The sequence below is a fragment of the Salarias fasciatus genome, chromosome 13 (genome assembly GCF_902148845.1).
Source record: "Salarias fasciatus chromosome 13, fSalaFa1.1, whole genome shotgun sequence".
In the NCBI taxonomy this organism is placed as follows: Eukaryota; Metazoa; Chordata; class Actinopteri; order Blenniiformes; family Blenniidae; genus Salarias; species Salarias fasciatus.
In genome coordinates, this window is record NC_043757.1 from 16,262,529 (window position 1) to 16,274,534 (window position 12,006).

Below are 12,006 nucleotides of genomic sequence, written 5' to 3' on the forward strand. Positions count from 1 at the left end.
ATATAGAAAATGCTCGTCTTTCAATTGTGGCTGATTGAAAAAATATATATACACATTTTTCAGCTTATTCTTTTTAATGTTCTCATGAAATACCGAAGGGGGATGGAAGCTGTGCAGCAGGTTTTATGTTTCTGATACCCAAGTGTGATGAAAGAGGCGAAGGCATAAACAGCAATTAGAAATCCTGGAGAAGACATTACACTGAGGGAAGGTGAGAGGTGGAGGCCATTTTGTGAAGGTCAGTGTGTGAAAAATGGGGTGAAGATGAGGCTGCCCGGAGAAAGAGAGTGATGCACAAACACCCTCTGCCCATTGCTGAGTGGGAGAGACGGGGAAAGAGAGAGAGAGCGAGCGAGGGAGCATCTCCCCCACAGTTCACACTCAGTGACTAGGATGAACCCGCTAATGACTACATTTATTCAAATTAGACTAATTGTAATCATGGTTAATAATTAGCTTTACAGTGCATTATAATTGGGTTAGGCTACAAGATGGTTCTGCCGAGGTGCAATAATTTATTTGATTTAATTATTCTGAGGAACCCAATGGTTTGACATTTCATATCATAAAACCAGCGGTGTAGAGCGAATGGAGATGGCCGTTGTCTTTAGAGAAGGTCATTGCTCGCTCTCTGGGAAAATTATGAGGACTATTTTCCACTCTATTAAGCTACTCCACTTAGCACAATTAGCCACACACACAAAGGTTAAAGAGAGAGACCTCTTCCTTTGATGACGGAGAGGAGAGGCGCATGTGTAGCAAGCAGCAAGCCGCAGACCGAAAGCAAACAAGCCTCCATGCTCCTGACAACCCAGCATGGCCGCTCACTTCGCTGCCAGTGTTGCACTCCTGCAGGTTGACGGAGATAAGGAAGGGTTAACTTTCATACCGTCGCTCTTCAAATAGGTCAGATTTACCCAGGTGTGTGTTGTCCGGGCCCTACAGTGATTACAGATATTGAACAGCCTTTTGTGGTTAAAAAGGCATATCTGTCCTTGGGCAACCATTAACACACACATACACACACACACACACACGCGCACAAAAAGCTGTGACAAGCAGAAACGATACCTCAAAACCCAAACACATTTTACATCGCCCATAACACACCGAGCGCTTAAAGTGATGACAGTGAAGTTACGCAGGCCGGCCGCGGCGGGATGCTCGTCGATACAAAGCGACACGGAAAAATCGGACACACGCCGCGAACGACAGAAAAGTACGGCTGCTGAACTGCTCACATCCAAACATCCTGACTGGCTCACGCCGCAAAACATTTAACAGCCCTCACAGCGCAAACTGCTGACTCCAGCACATGCCATACTTTATAATAGTGGATGCTGGTTAATGTGCAGTTCCTGAGAAATGAACTTCCCCGGCTGTTCAGCGCCATTAAAAAGCTGTATTTCTCAGGAAATATTGGCCGAGCGCGCTCTTGTTCATCATTCCACGGTTGCTCTCTCGTTTAGTTTAAAGCTGTCCAGTCCGACCACAGGCCTCGGCCGCGGCCTCTGGTGAGCTCTGCGAAAGCGGCGCAAGCATGAAATTTAAATGACTGCGTCAACCAACGTTTTCCCCTCATTTAAATGCACTCAGCAGCTCGGCAGACTTCGAGCTCGTGTCCTCCGGGTTTCGCTTTCAAATCAGAATCAAATGCTGTTTCCGTTACACGGCCGCTGATATTACTGCATAAAATAACCTTACTGCAGCAACAGACCTGTGTGACATACAATGAAATAAAGACCACAAAACAATCATCATCCCCACAATTAAGGACACTCACACAAGACAATTCAGACAAATATTTATTAATAATTTCATTCAAATTTTGTGCCATTTTCTATTTACAGAGTACAGTACACAATCGAATATTCACCTTGAGGGTAAATACTGATTTTGAAAACTTGAATGTATCAAATATTGTAACAAGGTTCTCCACAAAACACATGAAAGGCAGATATAAAACAGTTCTCATGGCTCAGCTGGCGTCAGACCTGAGATAGCGGTTTTTCTGAGTCTCATACAGAGGCTGAGGTTGTCGGTGCGAAGACAGACGTGAGGCTCCCGTCACTCGCTCGTCCAGGTGAACACCTGGCCCCAGGCGTCGCCTGCCAGCAGGGTGGCCTGACTCCTGCACAGGAAGGACACATGTACTTACGCACAGTAGAAATGTTCACAACTATGAAAAGACGTCACACAGAAAACAGAACAGTTTATAGCATTTTTAGATTTGATTTTTTTCCTTTTTTTTACTGTACCTGGACATGGCCAGCGCCGTGACGGCCGGGCTGTTCCTGTTGCGACGCAGTTCCTGACATAACACCAGACGTCTGTTCCAGCCTCCAGCCTGGCACGAGCTGCTCACTGTAAATTCAAACATCAAAACACATTAACATCCACTTAAACCAGGACAGCCGTCCCACCCGGCCTGAAACCCCCCCCTCCCCACCCGCCCCGACCCGAAGGTCCTCACAGAACCGCCTCGTTCTGCATTCACAGCGTCCATCTGCAGTGAGCGGGCTGTAAAAGCGAGAACGCTCCCTGAAATATAAAACGCCTCAGTTTTACGTAAAGACTTGTCTCGATGTAATTGGAAAGCATAATACTCCTATGAGGTGACGCGGGGCTGTAACCAACGTATGCCAAATTGGATCTGGGTATTATTGCTTTCTAAATTATACACGCGCACACACGTCAGCAGAATTACTCATCAGTGTTTACTGCCTCTATGTTTAATAACTTTATAACAACATAATTCCTGCTAGCCCTCATGCTAGTGAGGGATAGGGCAAGAATTACAAGCTCTCATCTGTCTTGGAGATGAGCGGTTAAAAATAATCATCTCACACTTAAGGATTTATCTAATTAGATAACATTAGGGTTTTGTTTTTTAAAGATAATACTAATAATAATAATAATAATAAAAAAAACATCTTTGTGTGCAGCTGACTTTCAGCTGGTCTCACAGTTTTGTCACTGTCAGCCTTGTTCATCACTTGGTTGTTATTAATACAGCAGCTCACATGCAGATCCCGTCCGGCTGCCAGGAGCACCCCCGTCTCTCTCCGCTTGGTCTGGCCCTGGGGACACGGGCTCTTCTGGAGGGCCAGGTAATTGTATTCTGGCGTACTCCGTCCTCCATATCTGTATGAGAGACACATAACGAGTAGCAAAATCAGAGACATAATTCAACATAATAACAAACACACTCGCAAAAGAGACGCGCAGGCGCTCGCACGTGCCGCACACCTCAATGCAATAATAAAGTAATGATAGCGTCTGTGTGTGTGTGTGTGTGTGTGTGTGTGTGTGTGTGTGTGTGCTGTACATGTGGTTTGGGCACCCGCTCCCTACTGAAGCACAATTTAGAGTTTGCAGCTTTGATTGCAGCGAAGTAACAAATGGTTATTTTAATCCAAAACATTCACACACTCACACACACACACACACACACACACACACACACACACACACACACACACACACACACACACACACACACACACCCTGTATTCTGTTAATAATACCATGATGGACATCCAAGCGGGAACCTGCCAGACTAATGCCAAAGTAATGACTGTCTTATTTGAATACTGCTGAAAACAAAGCAAAAACTTTCACACTGATCTATTATGAGTTACAAAGAGTAGCTAACAGATTTTTTTTTAGGGGATTTTAGGGAGGACATGTAAAGTGTTCACAGGACTTTCTACCAAACACAGCTCCACCCGACGTCCTCCCAGCACAGAGTCAAACTCACCCGGATGACGCCGTCCGCACAGCCGGCGACGACGACGTTCCGGGCGTCCCACTGGTGCCGCTGTGTGAAGCTGACACACAGGATGTCGGCCTGAGGGCCGCAGGAAGCGTCAGTGTGGGCCAGCAGCTGGCCCTTCATCGTCCACAGGTAGACCAGGGGCCCGGCGCAGGACACGATCTCCCCCTTGGACAGAGGAACACTGTGTTGAAATTTAAGTGCTCACAGACACACACACAAAAAAAGAAAAAAAAAAAAAAAAAGGCAAAACACACACAAGGAGGATGTTCATGCTGTCAGCGGTGAGAATCCTCCCTTCCTCACGCTGTGAGCGGAGAGCATGGGAACACGATGACGGCGGGCCGAAACATTCAGAGGAAAGAAAACAAAACAAAAAAAAAAGACAGCGCAGACTTACAGTCAGTTCGTTGATGGCCAGCGCAGAGACGCCGGCGGTGTGTCCTGCCAGCTGCGTGACGTAACTCAGCTCCTCCAGATCCCAGAGGATGCAGGTGAGGTCGCGCGAGCCGCTCACCACGACGCCGTGGACGTCAGACACGGCCAGGCACGTCACGGCGGCGGTGTGGCCGTACAGCGGCTGCAACGAGACAGCAGGCGCAGAGTGAGTGTGTGTGTGTGTGTGTGTGTGTGTGTGTGTGTGTGTGTGTGTGTGTGTGTAGGCAGCGTGTGAAAAACTGTTCAAACCGGAGTCAAACTGACCCGTCGGAGTTTCATGCTGGCGAGCTTGTCTTTGGCGATGGACACGTCCCACACACACACAACCGAGCTGCTCCCCGCAGTGACCACGGTCCTCGGGTTGGGACAGGCGGAGCACAGCGTCTCGCCCCACTCACATAAACTCTCACACACTGCAAACGGCTGGACACACACACAATACCAGCGTATTTCTATTAATAAACAGAATAAAATAAAAACTTTCTCAGGTAAATAATTAAACTTAAACCTGTTTCTAACTCATTGATCAATTGTTCTATTATAGTCCTGCTTTACCTCTGTACCTGTTATTTTAATTTGACTCCATTTAAATGAGATGCATAAAAATGCAGACGTGTGAAACTCATTTCCACACAGATACCTTCTCCGTGCCGCAGTTCCCAAAGGCACAGCTGTTGTCAGGGAATCCCCAGCTGAACCAGCAGCCCTGCGGCGCAGACAGGAGGAGCCGGTTCCTCTCCAGGACCAAGACCTGCTTTTCCAGACACAGTATCTGACCGACTGGGCCTCTCGGCAGCTCTGCAATAAAGTTTAGAGGGGGCGCCATCAGCAAAGTGAGAACGATTTCAAAAAAATCTGTCGGTCCACCATATGAACTCACATGCATGAAAAAAAACAAAAAACTGTGGTGTGAAAATAGACAAAAAGAAAAAAAAAAAAGTCTTTGTTGTGCTTTTATAAACTTGCTGGGCCAGGTGAAGATAATAGCTCTTCAGAAACATCACATTAAAGAGTTTGGTGGCAGTGTAAACTTGTAAGGAATTTCATTAAACTGACCACAGAATACTGAGCAATTAAAACAGCTATTCCCAGGTTGAAACAAGCCGAGGCCCGGTCCTGGGGGGGCCCGCGCATCCTGGACAGTATAACTTTTATGTGCGTGTGAGGGAGGGAGGAGGCTCTGAGAGAGAGAGAGAGACTGTAATTGTTCCTGTAATTGACCTATTCATGCAGGAACAGGCAGAAATCATTACGTCCTATCTCCACATCTCCCTCTAAAATCCCCAGAAAGGAGTCCTGGTCTGCATTACTCTTAGCGTTCCTGCTCCTATTCATCTCTATCTGCTTATTGATCAGATCAGACACCCTAAGATTTAATATGAAATGTAATATGCAGGAATCTCTCCCTGAGCATTCGCAGATTCATCTCCTCTCCCTCAGTGGGCCTGTAGGGATATTCAGATTATTAAGTAGGGCTCAGCGGAAGAGTCATCTCCATATTGTAGCTCTAACAGATAGCTCCTTCCACCCTTCTGTAGTGTAAATTAATCTATAGACACTCTCGGTTCGTCTCAATGATTCCCCTGAGACCGCGCCACATCCTGAGTACAATAACCAACATCAGATGGTATGCAATAAAAAAACATAAAAATAGTGTCCAAAGAAGATGGCTGTAACTGATTCAATTTAGTCTACTCAGTAAAAAAAAAAAAAGGAGCAATTTTTATTCAGTTTTTGAGGAAATGTATGAGATTTGCAAACCCCATATGATATTATGTCTTTATTTAAAGGACCAGTTTGACATTTTGCTGGTGAGTAATACTAAATATGCAGCAGCAAACTGGAACAAATAAGCCTGAGCTGCTATAAAACCTGCCCGACTCGAGCCGCTGTTTCAAACATTACAAACCCAGAGCAACAAATGGGCACGCAAAAAAGTAACATCAAATATATAAAGAGAGCAGTCGCTACTGTGTGTCCAGGAATCTAAACTTTACTGGAATAATTATATTTTTTCCTACATTCTGTTTAAACTCACAACTTTTTACTTGATGACTTTAGTTTTAATTACTGTATTTTAAGGGAAATTGGTGAATGAATGAATGAATGAATGAATGAATGAATGAATGAATGAATGAATGAACCACTGACAATAGCCCAGATTCAGTGGAGCTTCAGACAAATTATTTTCAAACAAAAACAGCAAGTTAAAATTTCCTTCTGGACACTTCAGTAATTTTAGATTTGAACTTTAATTTTGACGATAGAACTTCCAGTACTGAAGCAGAAATCAAGCATTCACCCTCTCCTCTGGTCCATGCATCCCTGCTTCTGCAGATTCACTTAATAATATTTACAAAATGCTAAAAACAAACCTTTACAACTGTTTTTTTTTTGTTTTTTTTTTGTATAAGATAAGATGAGATAAGTGTCATTCTTTCGTATTTATTTAAAACACCCCCATTCAGCTGATATACAGCTGTACCTTTCAGCGGCTGCTGAGTGGTCCTCAGTTTCTCCAGATTGAAGAAAAAGGGATTGGGGTAGGACTGTGCTGAGCCCTCTTTTTTTGAGCTGTTGCGAGGCGGGTGGGGTTTGGTGAAGAGCTGCAGGAGAAAAAAAAAAAACATAATGAGGAGGGTTTGATTTATAAGCCAATATGATGCACTGCAAAAAAAACAATGTACTTCCCTAGTTTCCTCCTATCTTTTTTTTCTTTTTTTTTTTACCTGTTTAGGAATTTGGCCAAAGTTGCTCACATATCCCAACATTGTGCTCTTAATCAAGGGGTCCTTGACATCCTGCCGGCCTCGCTGAGCGTAGAAGAACGGGTGGAAAGTGTTGACGCTCTCGACGGCAGCCGGACCCTGCTGCCGGTGCCCGAAGATCAGGTCGATCCACAAGTGAAGGTGGGAGCTGACGTAGTCGCTTTCCAGGGCCTGAAGCAGACAGAAGAGGATGCCGCTGCACAAACCAAAGCCATCTATTCATGTCATATTACAAAAAAAAAAAATACTCTACACGCCTTTTAAAGTCTTAAAAAACAACAGTGTGTTGTACTTGTTATTATCCTGGGCTCGAAGCCATCAGTCAAAGTTTTTTTTTTTTTTTTTTTTTTAATGAGAGTTTGGAGAAAAACAAAACTTCAGTGTGCACAACCAATAAGATTAATCAGATACTGTATGATTTCTTTCAAAAGTCAATTTAGAAGTCCACACCAGCAGGAAGCTGCAGAGCTGCGTTATGGCCATATCTCCATGTTAGAATTAAAGAATGATTTGGGCCGAATTAGGAGGATATTGGTTTTAAAGAGGTAATGAGGAAAAGTAGGCATTATGACCAGCTATCTTCTAGCACCAAACCTTAATAAACCCATCCTGGACCAACACAGAACATCATAACAAGGATATATTGTCCTCAGTTAATTTTTCTGAGGAAGAAAGAAAGGAAGGATATAAAAAAACACACAATCTTTTGAAGTCACTAATTTTATGAGAATGTTGGGCAATATGAGTAGTTCAGTAGATTACAGCGAAAACCATCACAGATGCAACGGGAATGGAAAAAGGGAGGGTGCTGAAGAAATAACACCACTTACGAATAAAAAACAAACAAAACAGAGATAGACAATAAGCTCTCAAAGTGAAAGGGATGAAAAAGCTGAGAAAAGAAGATGGAGGGAATATTCACCCATAAACAGAAATAATGGCATCATGGAAAAGAGACAGCCTTGTGCTTTCCCTACATCAAATTAAACAGACCTGCTGTTCTTCCGTGTTTGTCATCTACACTTAAGATTCGTGTCTTTTCGTGCATTTCCTTGTTAGAGAGAAGAATAAGTCATTATATCTGAAAACTGTTGGTACCAAAAGGAAGTAAGTGAACCGAGCTCAGCCAGACAAAACGGTCTTTAGAGAATCTCATGAATGAGACTGAGGACAAACTGCGACCAGCTCCACTACAGCAGATATTTGTTTGGACGTAACTAAAACAGTGGGTTGTCTGTATTCATGCATCAGTCGGTATTGACAAACATTATTAGGCCTTGTGGGAAAAGCCGCAGTATGTAGCAGGCCGGGCTGGCCTGGCGAGGGCGGGAGTCACTGACCTCTCGATGGACTCTAATGAACTCATGGGGGTCACCTTTGGCCCAGGGAGGCAGCTCAACGTCTCCCAGAGCTGTCCCATCCTCCATCCGACCTGCAGCAATGAAGACGTAAAGCACCGTGAGCAAACCGCACTTCAAGGCATCAATCTCTGTAAAGTTTGAGTTGATATAAGACATTGGGGTGAGTCTTCCATTATGATCGCACTAAGTAGCAAAGCACCAGTGGACCGTCTGCGTCCTTGTTCGACCTTTTGTTTTCTATCATGTTAAAGCATAAAAATATAAACTGTGTGTGTTTCCTTCCACCTAAATACCAACAAAAAAGCAAGGATGAAGGATGTGGTGATAGCAATCGAGACAAAATGTTTTTTTTTTTTGTTTTTTTTTGCAAAGCTTTATGAGAGAGTACATTCAGTCCACAATTATTAGATTGTCACAGATAAACCAGAAATAAAATGCAGAAAAGGAAGATGGGAAGTTGGCTATTATATTATATATTGCCATAGCAAAATTATATGAAAAAATCTAAATAAATATTGCTATTATAATAGCTAAAGTGCTGCTAAAGCTTAGAACGTGGCGTACAAACATCTACTCGTGAAGTGTGGCTTAAATATAAAATTGTTACGACAATGCCCTGGAATTAAAAACTGTTTTCCTTCTTTCTAACACAATCACTGGATTAAGTAAACAGCTAATTAATGAGCAGAATTTATGTTACCAACATGTCTGTTCTTGCATGTTTATTATCTGGTATTAATCTGAGCTTTATCTTGACTTCAGAGCATTTCAGTGAAATCTGTTTTCCCTCTTATCGAGATTCATTAGAAAAGATGCTCCAATCTAATCAGATCAATTACACTTAATGACTGGAGTTCCTGTGTCATGAGGATTAAGTTTCAACGACAGTGTGAGTCTTTCTTGAACCTTATGCAGCCAAACAATTTATCACAGAATGAGGATGAATATAATAGTCATTGTATCGAAGGTTAACAACGCCACAATTTCAGATTTAGTCATATCTGGTACTCTTTTTTTATGAGCACCAGTAAAAAAAAAAAATGGTGCTTGTAAAAGTTAGTTTTTCAGCCCAGAGTGGTGGGTGAAGGGATTTCTGTCTGACCTAGCTGGATGTGGTTGGAGTTGAGCAGGAAGTCAGGCAGGTAGAAGAACTCTGGGGTCAGCTCCCTGACGTCTCCCATGTTGTCCCTGGAGGCCGACTCCCACTCTTTCTTTATGCTGTAAAACATCCGCTCGGGGATATCAAACCCTCCCTGCGGGGAAAACCGGACACGACCCCGTCAGAAAGCCTCACGAGCCAAACTCTGCAAAGACACATCAGTAAAAGCGGCCCGGCATGTTCGGTTTTATATTCTCCACTATATCGCGCAAGCAGGAAATACCTAGAAGGAAGCTTTTCATCTTTCTGTAAAATTTCATAGTTCTGGTATAAATCTCATGAGAGGGAATTCAATTTAAAGTAAAACAATTACAACAATGAATGAAAATAGCATATACACTGGCAAATTTTGTTAGAGAAACAAATGCAGTTACGTATATTACTGCAGACCCATTATGGGCTTCAGAAGACAAAAAGGCATTCTAATTCACCAGACTAACGTCTTTATTGCTTTATTCCGACTATCAAATATGCATGCCTTTTCATTACAATCAACTGGATGCTGTACGGCAAATTGGAGCATCTGTGGCTCCTTGCCTTGCTTCTTTTAGATGCTTTCTGTAATTATTTGCATATATATTAAAATATCTCTCTATTGTCAGTTTTCATACCCAAAACAGTCCTGAAACAGTATCTTGAGTGCTGAAAATAGCCCGTATTAGATTCATAATATTAGCTAAATCACATTTGAAGATAAAACAAAGCACTAAAGCGATGAATGCCAGCGGGCCTCGAGGTGCATGTGCACTGGTAAAAACATACTGATGCACAAGAAACAAGTTGTAGAGTCTCAAAAATATTACGCTCGTCTGGAACACACATGCACAAGATCAATTCAGTATAATTAATCCTAATATACATGTTTTTTTTATACTGTGGGAGGCCAGACAGCCAGGAGAACATGGAAAATTCTGCAGACACTTGGAGCACAGTCACAAGTTTCCCTGCTGTGCACACAAAGTGGTAACCACAACACCGCAGTGCATTCTGGAAATTTAAGAGTTTGAGAGAGTTACAATCCTGGCTTCACCTGCAGTGCCTGGAAGGTGTGGGAAAAAGGCTCCATCCTGACCAGGAAGGAGGCCACAATGATGGCCGAGGAGTAGTGGGTACAGTAGTGGCACTGCGCTGAAAAGTCTGCAACAATTATAGACAAAAATCGTTAAAAAGCATTCAAAGTGTCAAAATTGGTAAAAAATAAGACCAGGCTGCACGGATACCTTCACTCTCACTGCTCTCCACTTCCTCATATCTTTGGATGAAGTTGAGCTTCCTCTTCTCGGTCTGAGCTCCCATCGGCTTCGACAGATCACGGAAAGTTGCGGGATTTGACAAATCCAGCGTCTGTCAAGTACAGAGGTCAGATTAAACCGGCTCCGCTTCTGCAGTCTGCAGTGAACATAGATGACCGACCTCTGACTGGTAATCAGCCACGACCCAGGGGAAAACCGGATACTGCATTAGGTCATTGTAGGTTCTCCCGGCGACGGTGTTCAAATGCATCAAGTACTCAAAGTTGCTTATTTCTCCTTTCTTAAAAAAGAAAAACAGAAGGAAGTGCAAATGTCTTTATTACAGATGAATATGTGAGTGCAAATAACAGACAAAATGAAAATGGATGAGAAGACGTTCTGCAGTACCTGCCATTTAATCAGGGCCGTCTTTTCAATCACCGGAGTTTTCCTGAAGCACAGCAAAAACAAACACTTTGAACTGGAAACGAAAGGCCGATCGCCGAGCACCAAAACATGCAAAGTTTCACGCTTGTTCTGTTGCCTGGCAACCAGAGTTAAACCGCAGCACAGCGGAGCGGCGAGGCGGCAGCACGGAGGTGAGTGAGCGCCTCAGGAAGCAGAAGCTGTGTGAACACAGCTGTAGGAGCAGCTATGGGATCGAGGTGAACAAGGGCAAAAACACCGAGAAGAGACGTGGGGGACGTGGCTCATGTTGGCAGTGATAGGTTGGGTGGAAACAGTAGTAAAAGTACATGTTTTCTGAATACAATAGTGTATATTGACAAACAGGTATTTAAAAAGGAAAGATTTTGTTTCTTGTCAAGTAAAGTTTTTGATGGTACAGTTTGAACAGACCTTGATATTTGCTGATCAAACAATCTCAACTTCTGTAAAACTTCCTGTTTTCAATCAAATCTAAAAAACATCTAACTTAGCGGTTAGCTGTTTTTGTCCTAAACTGAGAGGTGCAGTTTGAACGGGGAGAGCGGAGGATTACTTTTATTGATTAATGTGATTAATGTGAATTCATCAGCAGGGTCAAACACAACATCGAGAAAAAGTTTCAAGATAAAGCACGGGTGGCTGACGATGCTCACAGCAAAGGAGCAGTGCTTGACTGCATGCCAAACTTGTGCGCTCAGATTTTAATCTTACTTTATTACAAATTCATTAACACAACGGCATCTGATACAACGAGGGGCTCTACGGTTAAACAAAACACCGCGTTTATAATTAATGGAACAGAACATCTGACCGGCTGATCAAAGAA

General features: G+C 43.3%; 1 protein-coding gene across 1 annotated transcript in view; it reads right to left on the reverse strand.

Annotated features, from left to right (window-relative positions):
- Positions 1-1,797: 1,797 nt before the first annotated feature.
- Positions 1,798-12,006, reverse strand: part of wdfy4 (WDFY family member 4) — a 36,509-nt gene continuing 26,300 nt past the window's right edge. Inside the window, exons 50-64 of the mRNA XM_030106571.1 lie at positions 11,142-11,184; positions 10,915-11,034; positions 10,722-10,845; positions 10,532-10,638; positions 9,445-9,595; positions 8,322-8,413; positions 6,943-7,152; positions 6,699-6,819; positions 4,854-5,011; positions 4,478-4,636; positions 4,176-4,355; positions 3,761-3,943; positions 3,024-3,144; positions 2,259-2,364; positions 1,798-2,131 (exon numbers count right to left, since the gene is read on the reverse strand). Coding sequence (XP_029962431.1) covers positions 2,068-2,131; positions 2,259-2,364; positions 3,024-3,144; positions 3,761-3,943; positions 4,176-4,355; positions 4,478-4,636; positions 4,854-5,011; positions 6,699-6,819; positions 6,943-7,152; positions 8,322-8,413; positions 9,445-9,595; positions 10,532-10,638; positions 10,722-10,845; positions 10,915-11,034; positions 11,142-11,184 — 1,939 coding nt within the window. The 3' untranslated portion in view covers positions 1,798-2,067. The remainder of the gene's footprint in view (positions 2,132-2,258; positions 2,365-3,023; positions 3,145-3,760; positions 3,944-4,175; positions 4,356-4,477; positions 4,637-4,853; positions 5,012-6,698; positions 6,820-6,942; positions 7,153-8,321; positions 8,414-9,444; positions 9,596-10,531; positions 10,639-10,721; positions 10,846-10,914; positions 11,035-11,141; positions 11,185-12,006) is intronic.